The sequence below is a fragment of the Stigmatopora argus genome, chromosome 23 (assembly GCF_051989625.1).
Source record: "Stigmatopora argus isolate UIUO_Sarg chromosome 23, RoL_Sarg_1.0, whole genome shotgun sequence".
NCBI lineage: Eukaryota > Metazoa > Chordata > Actinopteri > Syngnathiformes > Syngnathidae > Stigmatopora > Stigmatopora argus.
The window spans coordinates 2,255,152-2,274,296 of NC_135409.1; the positions used below are offsets into that span (position 1 = coordinate 2,255,152).

Here is a 19,145-nt window from a genome sequence, read left to right on the forward strand (position 1 = left end):
ATTGGCTGTCATTGTCTGACCTGCACTAAAAATGAACATTGATTACACATTTGCTTTTGCATACAATATTGAAATTAAGGAAACACATCAACAACTTTCCAAATAGCTGCTTCCATGTTATTTATGGCTTTTTTGAACCATTTAAAAGTGAGTGTGAATAGCCTCTCTTGTACTGTTTAAAATATACTTTTTATTCATTTAATAATTTGCATTGAGAAATCAGAAAGGAAAAAGCAGCAACCATTCTCTTTGTTGGAATTAGACCTGTTTAATTCTTCATTCTTTTATTTGGTAGGGTTAATTCATTGTCTTCTATTGATGGCAATAGACATCCAATCCTTTTTGACTGAAAGAGCGGATTATGTACTTAAGTAAAGGCTTTGCGTAAAAAGTACTGTTTTACGATGGACGATGAACGGACACACATTTCAATGTGGACTCCTGATTTTGCCCTCCCCCATTTCTGAGTGAACGGGGCGCCCCGCAGGACACCCCCTACACGGAAATGTCAGCGCAGCTGGGGGCATGGGGAATAAAAGGAAAAAAAGAGGGAGGTTTGATCAATGGAGCACACCTTCGCCACAGCTATGACGCTCTCTGCGAACCTCTTTGCAAACCTCTTTGATTACTTATCTCGCTTCCTTTAATGACGCGTCAATGCTCGAAAATGTTTCTTTTTTCTTCCTGCGCTTTGGTCTGCTCAGCCTGATGCCCTTGTGCTTGTTAAAGAAAGTTCGGTGGCTCTAAATTTGTTTTTGAAGATAGGAAAGATGAGGGTATGAAAGGGCGGGTTGAGCTTTTGAATCGGCCGCACCAAACGGGCGAAACAATTCAGAAAACTGCTTGGAATTATGAGGATAAATTCATGAAAAAAAGTCTACTAAACTGGAAAAAATGAAAATACTTTTTGTCACTTGTGTTCCCCTATTTGTCCTCACTTATGTGTACAATGAGTCAGTCTTTTATAACTCTTGAGCACTTGGTATTCACATGCTCGGCATGAAGTCGCGGTACGTAACCTACCTTTAATTTCGCCAATGTGCCCCGAGCCCATGGCCAAAAGTTTGTCCTTCCAGTCCTTTGACAAGAGTTTCTCAATGCTGGGAGCTTCTGTTCAGTGAAGGACACACAGGAAAGAGAGAGAGGGAGAGAGAGAGAGACAGAGAGAAGAGAGAGAGAGAGAGAGAGAGAGAGAGAGAGAGAGAGAGAGAGAGAGACAGAGAGACAGAGAGAGAGACAGACAGAGAGCGAGAGAGAGAGAGAGAGAGAGAGAGAGAGAGAGAGAGAGAGAGAGAGAGAGAGAGAGAGAGAGAGAGAGAGAGAGAGAGAGAGAGAGAGAGAGAGAGAGAGAGAGAGAGAGAGAGAGAGAGAGAGAGAGAGAGAGAGAGAGAGAGAGACAGAGAGATTTAGTCGGGTGGCCAATATGACCATAAAGCACCTTTAAAGTCCATTTGCTGTAATAATGGCGGCAGCGGCTCAGCCTAATGGCCGCATCAGCGGGAGCGGAGTGAGGTAGAAACAGAAAGCAAGCGAGGACGCTAATAATCGAGCGAGAGGAAATCTGAGGAACAAAACAAGTGCGCGAGATGGGGGAGAGAAAAAAAACGAGGGAACAGAGAGAAGCGAATGGCGGCAAGACAAAGCGAGAGACAAGTGGAGCACGGAGAGAGAGGAAGTGCGAGAGGCTTTTTGCCTCTCACCTGCTGCTAGAGAATCATTAGCCCTGTGGGCCCTGAGACAAAGAGGGCCTTAATGCACCCCGCACAATGGACACATTATCAGCCGGCGCTTTGTTTCCCCACACTCGCCTGCTTACGTGAGCGCCTCGATGCACGCGGAAAAAAACCACCGGTAGAACGATCCCACTCAAAAGTGGATGTTTAGCGAGAAAGGTGTCGGACGAGAACGTTTTTGTATTAGACATGAGTGACCGCGACGCCAGATGACGTTCCTGCTTCAAAAAAGAAACAAGTAGGCACAAACTCAAAAAGTGAAAGCGAATCACTTTGAAAGTATCGGTTCTGTCGTGACACAAAGTGCAAAATTCTCCAAAGTGTGACGCTTGTAGGTCTTGCTTGCCTTCCAAATGAAGTTATAGTGAGGGTTGAAGCGAAAGAGAAGGACCGTAAATGTCATTTAGCAGGAGCTATCTGCACGTGAGATGGAAGGCCTGAGCACTGAGGCACTTTTTTAACACTGTGCAGTGCAGAGAGGGATCTTAACCCTGTCAGCCAACGCAAACACACGTACACACTCCAATGCACAAACAGCCACAAAGCAAACACACCCTCTCGCCTTCGCTATATACCACAGCACCAGGCACACGGATGAGGCAACAATTTGTTTGTCCTCAGGTTATTCCTGCGCCGACACTTCATAAGATGAAATGACGAGACAGATGTTAAGAAGGAAAACATTGTCATTTTACTTGTGGGGAGACAGCATTCGTAGCTGGGAATGCTTTGACCAAAGTTAGCCCCCTTTTTTTGGTCGGAGCACCACCCAAAACGCGGGTTTTTGAAAAATTCCAAATATATCTTGTCTTACCTTTTATCAAATTTGCATCATTCACATGATAAAACAAAACCATTTTTTTGCTAAATATTTGCTTCCATCAAAATGTAACCAAAAGTATCCCATTCCAAAAACCAATAGAAAGTGACCTAAAATTGCCCCCCAAAATCAATCAAACGTGACAAAGCAAATAATATAGAAGATCCAGTCCAGATTGCAGTCATCCCTATTGGGAGTATGGTGAGCATGTTAAAGTTATAACTCGCATCCCTGTCTCACAATTTTATGACTCGAGTAGCTTTTTCCCAAGAAATGCCGCCCACCTGCACGCGTCTTCCCCCAACCAATGACAATACGATTCCAGCTCACACACACGCAGACGCACTCGAGCGTGTCCTACATACTGCAGCGACATCTCCAGAGGCCTGAATCAGCTCCCGACTTGGACCGAGACGCTTTTTTTCGCCAATCAATTGGGAACTTTCTCATCCCTGGCTGTAGAAAGAGTGTTCCCGTGTTTTCCTCCCTCTCTGACAGCTGTCTCACCATTGCCCCAACAGGTGCTATTAGCCTCTGGTGCTCCCTCTTCGCTTGTCCACCCCCACTCCCCTTTCTCACTGCTCTTCCTCAACAATGACAGAGGCTTTTAAGCCAAAGAGCTTTGACACGTGAGAGGGAACAACAAATGGCAGCCTTTCCCTCTTCTTGCCTCTATCTCTAGTTAGAATTTTTATTTATTAACAGGGCTGCAGCCATTGTCCCAAGTGACAGGCTGGGGACCACTTTAACTATTAATAAAAAGCCAAGAGGCTCTTTCATTGTGCAGAGGATGGCAAAAAAGGGAAAGGAGACAGGAGGGGAAGAGACACGCTGTAGCCTTCTGCGATGTTGATTGATGATGTGGACTCGGCACGGAATGAACGCAGGCTGACCCCCCTTGATAAACACAATCCAGAAATGGACACATGTACTGTATGTGGGTTTGTGTGTGTGGAGGTTGGCGCCGTGCACACAACTTAAACTGTGACCTCCTTGTCCCCTCAACATGCTTGTTTAGCCCCTCATACCTGGTGGATGACTTTGGCCCACCCAGTGCATGTCCCCGCCTCCTAATTTTTATGACTCTGTCTGTAATTGAACTTTATTTGTAAAGTACTTTTCAGTATTTCACCATACATTTATTTTACTCTCAAAGTTAAAGGTTTCAGTGGAATTTTATATATTATTCATGAACTGCTTTTTACTATTTAATTCGAGTATATTTCACATGTTCAAATAGCGAGACAAATGCTGCAAATAACCCTGGGGTCATATTTAATTATTTTACACTTGTTATGCAAATTTAATTTATTTCGTAGTTTGTTTTTATTCTTGACTATCCGTTTTTAAATGGAATATTATTTTACATTTTTTTGCTTTAATTAAAAAGATTATATATCAGCTATACATTCATGTATATTATTAGCCAATTAGTTTGAAACATGGGCTGATTTTGTTTTCTCTTTGTATTTCATCCATTTTTTTCGCACATTTTCCACTTCAAGTTCAATTTCATTTTTTTGCCTTTAATTCATCCCGACAGTCGCATGAAAACATAGCAACCGCTCCCGACTCTTGAGAGTTGCCAGGAACCGCATGAAACTAAAAACTGAAATCCCTAAAAACTTTCCACCCCCCACCCCCAAAAAAATAAGTTTATTCGTATGAGTGTGAGGAAAACGCGGTAAACTTTTGCGCCCACGCTGGGTTGGGATATATATTGCAAATGGAGTCTGTAAAGCTTTAACCTTTCCGGCATTTATATATGTAGATTGTATTTTTTGGGGGGGCTCTGGCCGTTAGCGAGAAAGGCGGGGCACTTTCCAGCTCAGGAACGGTGCCATCTCCCGTTTTGCTTTCACACTTTCTATTGTTCGCCCGCATGTTGTTTTTTTTGCCCTGAGTCACCACTAGTGGTGAGCTCCATTTTTTCCTATTATCTCATATTTGTGAAAGGGAGGGAGGCGGCGGCGAGGTGGAGGTGGAGGTGGAATGATGGAGGAGGGGATGTGGAAAGAGACCTTGGGGTGCACAACAAAGGGGCCTCTGTGCCAGCGCCAGGCCCAGCCGGGCTCTGAGGATGAAGGAGGAGGGTCCGCAGGAAAAAAAAGGCCCTGGCTTTGGACCCCCACCCCCGCAGAAAAGGGGGTTGGGTCGGTAAACAGGCCGCACATTGACTTGCCTTGGCAGCCAAGATGGGACTTCGGCTAGCCCACCTCCTCCCGCCACTTCCTCCTTCATCCTCCCTCACCGCCTTCCCGAGCAGAGCAGAGGTCAGCGTTGAATAAGCAATTATACGACTAGTGGCAGCGTTTGTCTAAGCCCCGGTCGCTCCCCTCACCCAACCCCGAACACTGAAGTATTGAGATGGCAGCGCAAATGTGACAAGAGGCAGACAGAGTATGTTTACGTACGATGGCGCGATTAGATTTAAACCCAGTTAGAGCGAAACGTGAATCTTTGCCACTGACAAGTTATTAACTTAAGTGTGTTATTTTAACCGAGTTAGAGGCTAAATCAGAGCGAGCATAACTAACTCGGGTTCCTTATCATTCTTTTGACTCTCTATTGTCGCAGAGTGCATTTTCCTAGGAAGAGAAAATCTGGACTGATGATAGGACCACTAGTGTTGTTGAAGGTCTTGGTCCGTTCTCGCCCAAAAGTCTTGTCTTGGAGTGGGCTTCGAGGCCAATTCTGGAGTTTCCGTCAAGATTTTGTCAGCCTGGGTATTGATTCAGTCTCAATTCCAAAAGTCTTGGTTTTTGTCAGGTTTTGGTCTTGGGCCATTTTTGTTTTAGTGTGTTCTTGAGTACAACGCTAGTGACCACTCTACTTTTGGTCAAGGAATATACCTCAATTTATTGAAAACAGAACAAGGTATTCCCGGTGGGCTGTTTTAACAACATAATGCCAGCTAAATCTTGAAATTGAAGTCTGATAATCTGACATCTATTGAATCAGCCACAAAGTCTTGTTGAAGTGTCTCTAACTGTGATTGGCTGTCTTACCAGCAAGTCATCTATCAGTACTGTATAGATATTTTGGTAGTCCAAAAAGACTCCAAATGAGTTGCACTCCCTAAAGTCAAAGGATTGTTTGATTTTTCTGGTGTTTCTAACTTTGTTCCTGACTGGAAATCAAATTATGAATGTACATTTTCCAAAGATTATGTTATTTGCATAGCAGTCGGGCTAAAACAACATGGTCCCTTAACAAATGATAATGTTGTTATCGTGATTATTGATTGATTTAAAATTTGGTTGAGCTGGTCCATTTGACGGGACACTTTTATTGATTCTCTCAATGTCGGTCAAAATCGCTTTGCCAAGGCGAAAGATAAGGAAGAGGGGGAAGGGAATTCTAGAGGGAGAATATCGCAAAAAGCTTTCTGTCCACTTTTGCCAGGTGTGTGACTCACAGCAGCAATTTGCTACTTGATTTCATTGTACTTGGCAAGCGTCAATAATTCCTACATCTTACTTTGCCACTCCCACTCAAGCAAACTCGCGAGAAACTGAATTTTGATGCGCTCTCCAAGTTTAGTTAGTATAAATAAAACGTCCAGAGCACTTGGCAGCCGTGAGGCGCGACACCAGGAAGTCCACGAGCACAAAGCAAAATGTTTACTCCATAATGATCTCCTTCAAAGTTATTATAAGTTATTTCTCCTGAATCTAAACAGCAGGTCCCCTTCATCACGCTATTATTAGCAGCTCGAGCGAGATGGCAGTATCGCTTTAATGGAGGCTTTCTCAGAATAGTTGGCGGCGACGCGGAAAGTGAACATTTCGGAGGGTGTCAGTCAACAATTTAATAAATTGAAAATCCATTTATCTGCGCACAGAGTTCTGCCCTTCACTCCGCTTGCCTTTGCCTAACAGATGGTGTTGTGGGTGCTTATGTCCAATTTGATTTGAACCAAACCCGCAGCCAATTCTGATACTGGCACAAAATCTCGGAGAGCCCGATCGGCGCGCACATACACACGACGTACACACACACACACACTGGCAGTCAGAAATAGCAGCGGTGAGGGCGCGACATTGCGAAAGAACGATGAAGGGCAAAATATTGAAGAAAAAAAATAAAAAATCTGGATCGACATTCAAGAAAGTCGGAAGCAAACTTTGCGGGGACAAACATTTCCCCTTTCTCTCGGATTTTGCGCTTATTCTGTGTTTGTACTTTTTATCTGGCCAAGCGTTGGGGATATTAGCGACGCTATTCCCGGCAATGGTCCTTCCACGCAGTCGCAGGCACATGAGCCGTTTTCTTAATTGCCTCGCCGGCCTCGATCTTCATGAAAACGCTTGATGATCACATCGAGACGCCTGTATTGGCGCTCGACTGCTTCGCCTAAAGCTTGGAGGCTGGAGCGATTCCACATACTGCCTGCTAATTGCCTGGTTAACAAATACCCCCATTAGTGCATTGTGTTGTGTCATTACTGAAGTTTGAACACTTTGGAGACACAGAGAAACAATATATTAAGTAAATGTAGACAAATATGCTGGGTTCCACCTACACTGCTGAATGGTAATTATAAATAAATGGTTGAAAACTCAAAAGAACCACACGGATGTGGAAGCATATAATGTAATGCTGACTAGATACTACACATATGACAATCTTTTTGTATTTGGTAAATTTGTATTAGTATACATGTTTCCAAACCGCTTATCGGTGCCGGAGCCTACCCCAGGCATGTATGGGTATCAGGCCAATCATATGTATGAATATTATGAATAAAGTTTAATCTAATGTAATGGCAAAAAATATCCAGATTTTTGCAAAACTGAACATATTTATATCCATTCATTTATTTTCCATTCCGTTTATCCTCCGAAGGGTCGCAGGGGGGCTGGACCAAATCCATGCCAACTATGGGTAGTAGAATTATTTTTTAATCGATAGATTTGTTTACATTTTTAGCGCTATCATTTCAACCCACAAAATCTCTTAAATGGGAGTGTCCAATGTATTTAAAAAAATCTTCAAAATATTTTTTGAAATTTCATGGCTGTATGCATTTTGGTGAAATGAGTCCACCTGATGTCAGTTGCCGTGGCAACCATGGCACCGCTCTCCTCCATTCAATTTAAAACCGTTCCCCGCTGGTGCTTCATAATCCACATTTTCTCCCTTTTTGATTTCCGTCTCAAATCGAATCCTCGCCAAGACCCGTTCCGAAAATTCTGATTTCCCCACCGGAGGTGACAATCTAATAGTCTTGCTATTCTATTAAGGCACGCACATCTCCTGTCAAAAACATCTCGTTAAAATAGGCCGAGGCTGCGTGCGTTTGCACTGGTTCAAGCTGCTGTAATGGAAAATGACACTTGCAATCTGTCTTGTGGCAATAACCCCTCTTCAGTGCTCTTGTCTCCATGCACACACACACACACTCACTTTCCACATCCCCGTCACACTGCAGTGGCCCTCGGGCCGTCCTTGTCACTGCACCGCTTTATTGCATCACTTTAACGTGACAACAAAAGAAGACATTGTGTGTCGGGGCCCGGCGTGTACGAGGGCCGCCGACCGACCCGCACATTAGCAATACAACAGACCGTCGGCGCAAACGCACACATGCACGTTTTCTCTACTGAGTCGTGACATTTTTCGTCTGCCTGTCAAAGCGATGGCAGGGCGACGGACAGCGCGGCGAGAAGCTCTTGACACAAGTGTGCCGCTATGCATGCCGGCCGAACAATCAAACATAGCGGACTTTGGGGCGTTTTTTAGGTGAACGCCAAGGTTGAAAAATGATTACCCTATTTTTCGTACTAAAATTCATACTAGCCAAAAAATGAACAATGAAAGGAAAAAAAGCATATAGGTCGAACTGGAGTATAATTTGCATCCCCAATTATCAACACAGGCCTTGATGTTCATTATAAAAATAACATATGACCTGATATAATAACGTGTGAATAATTTTACACAGAAATCTCAACCCTGGCCAAACTTTTTTTTTTTTTTAAAGTGACTCAGTCTGGAAAATATGGTATTTTGCCTTGATTTAACATATTGAACTCATTTCCCTGTAAAGGCCATATTGATGTAGCTCCTAAAATCCAAACTATTTTGAGTGGGAGGTGCTGGTTAATTACTTGTTCAGGCAGAACAGGAAAGACGAGGGTGTGACAGGGCTGTGTGAGTGAGAAATTTTAACAATCCCTCGTTTGAATTCTGAGCAATTTGCTCCCAGAAAACATCCTAATATTTAAAAATGGCGGCGTCCAACAGGCTGGAAATTGGAGATACAGCATCTGAATAATTTCACTTCCTGTTGTATGTATATGTAGTTTTCACAAAAGCCATGTGTTGTGGTAGTTAGTTAAAGAAGAATCTGTGTTGAAAGCCGAGGCGTTTCATGGCATTGATCGGCGATAGACGTCCAATTCATTTTGCCTGGGAGAGGCTGGCAGTGAATGATGGCTGTCAACTCTCCCCTTAATGGGTTGGATTTTAATCACCGTCAGTGGCAGGCAAGGATTTATGTATGGATTTGGCACATTGTGTGTTGTGATAGCTAGAAGCATTCATTATTCATATATACCATGGTTGAAATGTAATGACATTATTTTTGTGTGAGAAAGGGAAAACAACTTTTATGCAAAAATTATAGTTTTGATACTGTTCCCCGTGAGGGCTTCATATGTTCCCTGTTTCTCAATCTTTTTTGTCTCAACATGCAAGTGTTTATCCTATCAGACAAGAATGCCTTTTAAACTCCTAAAAGAAGGAAGAAAAGGCCCTCATTGTCTCCTTGTAAGATAAGGCCGAGTGGCATGTGAGAACCATTAGGCCAACGTCAAAACCAAACGTCACAGGAATGTTTGGCTCACTAACATGTGTGCGCTCAGAGCTTTTTCCTCCCATTTTCCATGGGAAGATAGCATTTGGGGGGGGGGGGGATAAATGTTGATAACAAAGCCGCCCCAAACTCACTCGCGTCATCTGCAGCCAAAAGGCAGATGTGAGCATAATCGATTTCACCAACTGTAATGGTCTTCGATATTATATAACTTTTTTTTTCATTCACGTGTGTTTGCGGAGATTGAATTCCTGCATTTCGTTTCCTGACAAGACACCCATGACTCCCTTAGTGGACTAATTGCCTTAACAATGTTTAGCTCGGCGGATAAAAAGACTTTGTTGTCATAGGATAACCTCGTTCCGTAACCTTGTTTGTATAATTAAGTGAGCCAAGAAAACGTACAAGAAGGGCGTGATCGTTAAATACGGGCTAAAGGAGGGGAAAAAACGGTCAAAAAGAGGCCTCCGTTTTGGACTGTGTGGCCTGTGTGCGCCACGCGGGTGTGTCAGATAAACCGACGTGACCTCCCAAACAAGTGTCCAGTGTGTGAGGGAGAGCGGCTCTTTGAAAGCTGATCACAAGACTGCCCAGTGTCAGGCTAGCAGACAAGTATGAGAGTCATCGGTCGGGGGGGGTTGGGGGGGCGATCTATTCTGTTGTCTCGTGCAGCGTGTTCTCACAAGAGTTTAGTCTGGAGAAATCCAAAAATGTTACAGGAATGGCGTTGCGAGCTGACATAGAACAAGTACTATGTCCGATTTGAGATATTTGTGGGAAATCTGGGGAGCTGATATTCAAGTTTTATTTGTGAAACCAATTCCTCATGGAAGCAGTTAAAATTTGCAGTACATGATCAGTGATTGAATGCATATTTGGATCATTTGCATTGACTTTTTTGTTTATATTATTTAGATTATTTAATATTTAAACACCATTCTTAGTTTATTGGCCATTGTTTCTTGTGAATTCTCCTGTATTCAATTTTGAATCTGTTTCTAACAGTATACGTTACTTACATTTTTTCTAATGGATTAGTTCATTAATGTGGTTGTTTTATATCTGTAGTCTGAATGTCAAATATGTTATTGCAAAATATTCATTTTAATGTCGATTTTTTTTCAGTGGAACTAATTTAGGGCAGTTGCCTTCCAATTATTGTCAACAAAAGAAAAATAGATGTTAAAAAATTGATGCTTCGCCCACGTGCACGTAGGTGAAGTTCCGCGCCGAAAGAAAACGGTGACGAATGCCGAAAAAAACAACAACAACACATGACTCACGTACAAAGACGGAGACAAGTCGAAAGGAAAGGATGGCTAGGTAAACACCCTAAAAGGCCGATTGAGCATTCGAGATCTTGCGAGTACCTCCGCTGTGCGTTAACAATCAGCGGGGCGATCGCCTCAAGCTCTGACTGCTATGTTTTGGAAAGGCAACACAAAAACCCACCTGGGCTACAAGCGGGACTCGCGTCGAGCAGCTGATTCGCTCTGTGGGTGTAACAATGAGCCAAGAGGACCCGCGTGTACGAGCTCGATTGCATCTACATGCGTGTGTGTGTGGAGGTGACAGCTCTCGTCCCGAACTGACTGGCATCTGGCGGTGGCAGTTGTTTCGACAGCTGAGCTGACAACATTAATCCAAACGCGCCCAAATCAAAAGGAGGCAACACCTGTTCGCTGCTCCCCAGCACAAGCGGGGAGGAGACGAGAGGAAGCGTAAATGGAGGGAAGCTGGAGAGGGGCTCCGGGATGAGGGGAGATGTGAAGAAGAGAGGGCAAAATGCCAGAGGAAGAGGAGGGATGGCGGGGATCAGGGAGAAGATGGAAGGACAACAATCAATCCTTAAGAGCATCAGACGGTCGCCAAGATGGGAAAGAATAGGAAGGGGGTGGAGATTTCAGCTTCCCGTTTCCCAACATCTGGCAACAATAAGGGCCGGGGCCGCACAGTTGGCACCCTCCTTCGCCCCAGGGTAACCCCCTCGCACCCCAGGAGGCAACCAGCACTTCATTTGCAGGAGCTAGCCTCTGACCGACTGGTCAGGGGTTAATTTGTGTTCGTGGCTTCAAAGACATTTGCTAATCAACAAGTATGACAAAAGTATTGAGATGCACCTAATTGTAGGAATCCATAGCTTCATGATAATTGACAACTACAATACTCAAGCGGTCCCAGTGAGCAAACATGAATAACTTTTTTTTCTTCTTAAATGACCACTTCTGGATTACAAGAATGTAAATCATCGGCATAGATCAAATTGAAAAATATCCATCGGCGTCTTCTGTTATGCAATGTTTATCGTCTTTTTCAATATCCTCAAGTAAACCGGCGGATAAAGTTTGGCGCGGAAAACTCATTAACCTTGAAGCCATTATGCAAAAAAAGGAAAACATTCCTCTGTCTCTCCATGGCAATGGAGAGACTGGGGAAAGCGAATAACAGAAGGGGCGAAGAAAAACAACAACCGGGCGTGCAAATGAGGAGAGTTTATGAGAAGGAAAGATAAATTGCGGATTCCTTTGATTTGATTGGAAGACACGTTGCCGAATGGAAGTGAACGGGGGGTCTGTCAATTATTTCGGGATCTGTTTGACAGTCTGACGGCCGCTTGCCTGGAAACACATTTCTTATGGCTGGGGTGATGCACAAAATTGCACATACACATATTGGCCCCACCTGCCTGGTCACCAGATATGACCACACACACACATGCACATACCCAGAATGCTGCAGGACACTCACACTGTGACTCGGCCACAATAGCCGAGCTTGGAAGCCTGGGCTGATTCATGAACCTCAAGCCTTTGTCCTTAACTTAATGCCACGCCGGGAGGCCGATAACACACACTCACATGCACACACAGACCATCAGGAAAACCACAGGACCCTCTCTGCTCTCTCTCTAAGCCCCTTTATGCTCCTGTATCGGACAAAAGCCGAGGCGCTGCTTTTTCCCAACGCACACATGGGGACACACATACAATTCATCTCCTCGATATCTCTCATCTGTACCAGGAAGAAAAGGCAGAATGGGAGTTTCATGCCCACCGGTTGTCTCGAAAGGAACGTCGGAGCAGGGGGAAAAAAGAAAGCAGACGCAAAACAATTCAATAAGAGAAGTGACTTGAATGCGGCTTTCATTGGGGCAACAATGGACTGCCCTACAATAGGCCTCAAGTTGGCCGTGCGTGATGTAGCCGCTTTCGCATGCCGCAAAAGGGAGGCGGAAGAAAAAACAGAAGAGAACAAAATTGGACAGTCATTTGAATTGAATTGCACACCACTGAAACAATTTCTCACACCCACAGAAGTAGTGTGATGGACAAACTGATCTAGAGTGGCACTTCACATATGCTGAGATATAAATAACGTCTTTTTCATGTCTTGGCTCCATGCTGAAACTCTTTTGGTCAGTTTAATTTCACAGTTAAACAGACCTCTTAAAGTGAGGACTGTATATGCATTGATGGTGTTTAGCGTGTGTGCTAGCGAGACACTGGCAAGATGAAGAAAAGTAAAGGGGTGGGGGGAGGCGATCTGATGGACGGATGAATGAAAGACTGCCCCGACCGATCCTTCCACTTATCAAACTCGCTTTTTTCCACCCTCCTTTTCTTTCTCCCTCTCCTGCTCCTTGGCAGAATGTATCCGCCCTTCCCATTGTCACCCACTGGAGTGAACGGAGGCGTGAGCGAGTCGCGGCCAATGTGTGCTTGTCTGGCACAATGGCTTTGCCTAAGTGCTGTCCTATAAAATGCCTCAGTGCGCTCTAAAAGCAAGCCCTTGGATCCTTCACTGCCTTGGAAGTAGATGAAGTGCTGTGTGTGTGTGTGTGCGTGTGTGTGTGTGTGCGCGAGTGTAGTCCGACATCTGTCATTGAGTTGGCATTCTCAGGACGGAGACTGGTGCCTTGGAGCACCGCGAAAACGGCACGAACGGCTAGCCATAAATAAATACACCATTGTGTTTGACCTGAAGGTTGCCGACGAGCCTGTAAAACCTGCTGTGGAACATCCATGTCGTGTCTAAACTGTCAGGTGAAGGCAGAAAGTGAGTAAGGGTCTGACCCCTGGGTGGACACCTCGCTCGATATAAATCCATCCGCCAACCAAACTAATAATAACCATCCATCCGACCGGCCATTTCCTATTGCAGTTATTAACCAATTCACCCATGCCCAACCACCCAACTTATAATTTAATTAAAACAACCACATTGGCCTGTAGCCACCCTTCAGTCTGATCCAAACACTCATCCACCCACTATCTGTCTTCTCTCCGTCTTCCACTACTGGAGCACGGGATATCTAAGCGATGCCAGGTAGCAGTGCTTTGGTGCCTTCAGTATCTCCTCAACCATTCGCAATCAAGCCTCCATTAATCGAGCCAAACATCCATCTATTCCCTTCCATTTTTATCCATAAATCCCTCTGACATGATCAATAGGAGAGCGATATCGGCGCATATTGATGAAGATATGCTTCGTTCAGACCAAAGCAGAACTTTTGCGCGAAAACCCATGTTGCAGTTTTCCGATCACACAGACCTTGTGTAGAGGACAGTCAAAGTTAAACAACTTCCGGTTCATGTAACGTAAAAACAAGAACAGTCATGTAACAAATTGCGTTGCATGGATGCGGCATGTTGCAATGCTGTCGTGTTGAGTGCTGTGTTTTCTGGGTTGTTCTTAAGTGTCTGACTTGCCTTAGAGAGGGAGGGGTCGGCAAGTTGATTTTGGTTTCGTTCTGTTGGTGTCACAGTAGTCAACACGTTTCGTGCTTTGAGTTGCAAATGAACCCCTGAAAAGCCAAACTCTCCGTACACGTTTCAGAAGTAATGTCAAGTACAGCATTGTATTTCTTTATTCTAATGCATTCACTTTTTTCTATACCAGTATTTTGAGTTACATTTTGAATTGTGAAATCCGACCTAGGTGAAAATTCGGGTTACATCGCCGGCGTTGGAAGGGAAGTCTTTCGTAAGTTGAGGACTCCCTGTATTGTTATAAGTACTGTATATACACTCTGCCCTAGTATACGAGACAAGACCCTTCATCCACCTTAAGTAGAGCAACAACTGCCGTAAACTTACTTTGTGCGTGACATCTTTTGTGTGTGTGTGAAATTCAGCTCAAGGCCAAGTCCACTTTTGGTTTCAAGACGTTTATTGTTTTTTGACCCATTTTGTTTCTTTGGCTCCTTGTTCTCATCCCAGCTCCTCTAAAAGTGTGTGTCATTGATCCAGCTGGAAGCGATATGCCAGGATCTGTGTGTGAGAGAGTGTACTAATATTCGAGGCCTTTCATAATGATTAAAGCCTTCATTAAATTTTCATCCCAACCTGCTGTTTTCTGCTAATGGCCTTTGTGAGCCGCACAGCCAAACAATAGCTCGCACTGAAGGATTTTTATCTTGCCTTCACTCTCATTTCCAAGCGTCACTCGCCCCTTTTCCCCTGTCTTTAGTTATTTTCTCTCTTTTGACCAGTCTGGGTTTTGTGTGCGTAAGGTCTGGAGGCGCTTTTGTTGACCCTTTTCATTTGAACCTACAGCTGATAATGCTCCCGGTCGGTCTGGATCGCCACTAATGGGCTTTATGAAGATGCCGCTCCTTTAGATAACTTCTTAACTTTCCTATTGTACTCACCCCTTGCCTCTTTTCATTTCTCTTTGTGCCACCTGCCCTGGCTTACTCGTAAAGACCCATTATTGTTTTTCTCGCCCTCTGTGCCAGTTCATGCTGTCCACTGAAGCAGCGAATAGACCAAAATGCGCCTCAATTACATTTCATCTCGTCAAACTGCAGTTTTCCCCACCTTTCATTTTTTCGTTTCTTTTTCTTTTTTTGTACACGAGTCTAAGTGTGCCATTTTTGCCACAACAGGCCTCTCTATCGACTGGTATCAAAACAAGCAGACAGCGAGAAAAGCAGACCAGCGGCAGTCTTGACCGTATTGAGAAAAGCCTTAAAAATAAGGTTAGCACATCACAGCTTGAAATGAAAGCCTGTTGATGCACCAGGGGAAAGTATAGGCCAAACACACACAAACACGTACTGACAAAGGGAGGTAAAGACAGTTGTAGTGTTTTATTCACTGCACGGTAACCTTTCTGGGGCGGAATGTCATGAGAATTTGCGGTGAAACATGAGTTGGAAGTTGTTTTGACAAACAACGAAGGTGGCCGTCAATAAAACATATTTATATCAGGAGACGGGCACCTGTTGGCCATCTCCTTATCACCATTATCTGTTGCATGTAGTGACTTAAGCGCCCAGTTGTCCGCCAAGAAGTAATTAGAGTTGGCCAAAGGCTAATTTTAACCCCGACTGTCAGAAGTCAAGACTTAATTTCAGACACTAAGCGATCCAGCGTCTTTGATTAGATGTCTGACACGAAAACAGGGTGGTACGGTTCTGTAACTAAGGTTACAAAGGTAGCCAGAAGACACACAAGCAACGCAGAGCTAGTGGCGAGTGTGTGGGGAAGCTTTTCACATGCGCAAGGGATAAATATGCAAAGATTTGTGGACAATGGGCCCGCTGATGCTGTCTGGTTGCGGGGTAGAAAAACAACAACAACAAAGCCTCTCGTGTGTGTTCAGAACAGAATGACAGAGAAGAGAGAAGCCAAAAGAGATTGAGGGGGAGAGGGAAAAACTGACCTTCTGGTTCATTTTTTATCAGCTCCTCCATCTTGCGTTGTTTCAGTGTGTCCACTACATCTGCCAGGCTGCCCTTGCGTCTCTCCGGGGTTCCCAAAGTGCCGGTGGCCGAACCTCCGTCGCTGTACTGCCGACCCCCCGCCCCGCCTTCATCTTTGCCCGGTGAGGTAGCATTGTGCAGGGGGTAAGGGCTAAGTGAATTCACCTTGGCGCTGTCCAGATCCTAGAAGGCAAAAGAAGAGAAGAGAATGCTGAAGACCGGTCTTCATCCTGCCACTGTATCATTTCCCAAAGGTCTTGGTTTTGTCTCGGTACAGAGGATATTGTGGGCTTGAGCGCAAACGTAGTCATTAGGTTCATGAATTAGTACCTCTAAATAAGGACAATTATCTCCTGATCTTGCTCCCTTCATCCTCTCCTTTTCTCCCATCCCAGCATGGCTCGGTATTTGGACTTTAATCCGTTGCCAGTTTTCGTAAGTTAGAACGCACTTTTTTCTGCACTGGAATCTGCGTTTGACTGACTTGGAGTAACTTGACAGAACCAACACATGAAACGAAACTCTCGGACGCACGCTACCGCTTCATTACAAAGCCCTCCGCAGCTCAGCTTTGAGCGCCGTCCAATGTTACCGTACACAACTCGTAAGGCCGAGTTTCAGCACCGCTACTTTTGTCTTGCGAGACTGTTAATGGCGTTAAGCAAAGATTTGGCACTTTGTCAAGTGGTAAATTTATGTAAGGACTCAAATCACAAAAGAGTGAACAACTGGCATGACAGCTACAAAATATTATATACGGAGCCAACAGTGGTGCTCTGTTCGTTGTGCCAGGCTGTCGCCGTGAATAACTATCCTGCTGTCTCTACTCGCCCTCAAAACTGAGCGGTATGAGCAGAAACTAAAAGCTTGGATTGATTTATAAAGCGTTAGCTTTTGGAATGGCCCGTGCGGAAAGCGGGGTAGAGAGGCATTACGAGAACAGCTTGAATGGTCAGTACTGTTCAGCCTTCAATCCAATCGAGGTGGCATTTGTTTGGAAGATTGACTTAATACCTTCTCAGCCCAATTAACAGTGACACTGAGACACTCTAAATTGCCCCTAGGTATGGGCGTGAGTGCGCATGGCTGTCCGTCTCCTTGTGCCCTGCGATCGGCTGGCCACCGATACAGGGTGATCCCCGGCTCTGGCCCGGAGTCAGCTGGGATAGGCTCCAGCACCCCACGCGACCCTAATGAGGATAAAGTGGTTCCGGAAATGGGATGACATGAGACTGAGAGGGAGCGCGCATTGTAAGAAAGCAGCCCACAGTGTTGTAGATCTTTGAGAGTGCCCCCCTCTAAGTCTGAACAACCTGGAATACATCAAACTGGACAGCTTTGGTCAATTTTGCTTCTTTAGAAATAGATGTGTTTTTGGATTAGTGCAGAGTTTATCTCCTGGGGAGTGAAAAATGAAAGCAAAATGTCCTTTATTTTGCTCGCAGGGACTCCGGAATCAAGTGAGTCAGTCAGTCTCAGCTCTCAGCCTACAGAGGGGTCAATGGTCCACTGAGTTAATCGTTGGCTAATCCCTTCTCAGGGCGGCAAACACCACCTCGAAACCTGGGGCACACTAACTCCTCTATACATTGTTTATGCGTGTGTGGGGGCACGTGATGGAGAGACAGCTATGATGTAACTCGTGCCAATTTGGGTGGAGATCATTTGCAAATGATTAACTCGCATACCTGGAAGGGGAACATGATACTCAGATCACAGTCCACAGCTAAGTCATCGAGATAAACGGCAAATACAATTTGCTCCAAACACGGATGCCGTAATAACCCCTTCAAATGTCAGTTTACGTTATGGACGAGACAAGGGGAACAGACCACCATTATCACTCGGAATTCCCTCCACTTGGCCGAGTCCCTCGCTTAATCTCACTTCGATCTTGTGTTTTCACACTCTGAATAAGTCAGAACTTTCAATAATTCATTCATTCTGCCGGCACTGCTGCGCATACATTGTGCACCGAGCATGACACGGTTACTGTGTAACTTAATGTCCACGAATGACAGGCGGACGAGTTGACGGCAGGCTGAAGTCAGGTGGATGCTGCAAAGCAGAATAACTAAAGTTAAAGTATTGTATTGGTGGTCTGTCTTAAGACCTGCCCTGTATACTGAATGATGGATATGTTACAAACGGAAAAAAATCTGTTTTGTGAGGCGTTCATAAATCCATGGACACTTCTCACTTGTGATTTGAATAAACGCGCACATCAGAAAGTTTACTTGGAATGCCATTGCATTTTCTTGACCCTGTCGGTGAAAATTAAAGACCTTTCCTGTCTTTTGTCACGCCCTTCCTTCCTATCTTTCTTCCATGCACTCCCGTTGGACAGATTAGGCTAATTCACACTTCAAATACCCAAATGTCCCGGTGATTACGAGTTGCATCATTGCGAGCACACGCCATGTAAATGAGACCAGGCGGCGGCAGACTGCTAGGAAAATGAGGGATGTGGCGGGGGGTTGGCATGGGGGTTAAAGAGAGCGCGAGGTGATGTTATTAGAGGAAATGAGCGCGTTGACAGAGCGAGGGAGCAGGGAGGGAGGAAAGGAGGCATCTTGAAGGCAGCGGTCACACCTGCCACATCCCATTTATCTAATCCAGCGCCTACTTAAAACAGTCACTTTTCTTTTCTTTCGAGAAAGATGTTGCGCATACAAAAACAAACAAGAATGAGCAAAGTGTGCGAGGAGCGGCGGTGGGGCAGAATGTCATTTGGCTCAACAATGAAGGTCATTTTCCAAATCGTTGGAGAAAGAACAATGCTGAAACCAGTTTCAGTGGGATTTGCGTGTGACAGCCTCGTCCTAAAGGCTACATGAATGAAGTATCTAATCCACGCGGGTGACAATTTGCAGCCTTGACATTTGCATCCGAGACAGAAAAACCAGAGGGAGACGTTCCAAAGTAGTGTCAGGTGCGCCCGCCGCCGCGCTTCTCAGCTAAACACGATTTGTCCAACTTTTCCTCATCAGCATGCATTTATTCCCACGTGTGAACGCTCCAGTTTTTTAAACATTCCTGCCCTCTCCTCGTCACGAGTGAGCAACT

At 44.9% G+C, this 19,145-nt stretch overlaps 2 protein-coding genes across 15 annotated transcripts in view; one reads left to right on the forward strand and one right to left on the reverse strand.

The window, feature by feature from the left end:
• LOC144069111 (uncharacterized) overlaps window positions 1-19,145 on the forward strand; it is a 163,081-nt gene that overhangs the window by 46,736 nt on the left and 97,200 nt on the right. The gene's annotated exons all lie outside the window — the stretch shown is intronic.
• sox5 (SRY-box transcription factor 5) overlaps window positions 1-19,145 on the reverse strand; it is a 63,138-nt gene that overhangs the window by 32,767 nt on the left and 11,226 nt on the right. For 9 of the 12 annotated variants that reach the window (XM_077594218.1, XM_077594215.1, XM_077594216.1 and 6 more), the window contains exons 3-4: window positions 16,040-16,262; window positions 1,024-1,110 (exon numbers count right to left, since the gene is read on the reverse strand). In XM_077594218.1, the coding sequence (XP_077450344.1) occupies window positions 1,024-1,110; window positions 16,040-16,262 (310 nt within the window). The remainder of the gene's footprint in view (window positions 1-1,023; window positions 1,111-16,039; window positions 16,263-19,145) is intronic. The other 3 variants (XM_077594214.1, XM_077594217.1, XM_077594210.1) reach the window with 1 other exon arrangement.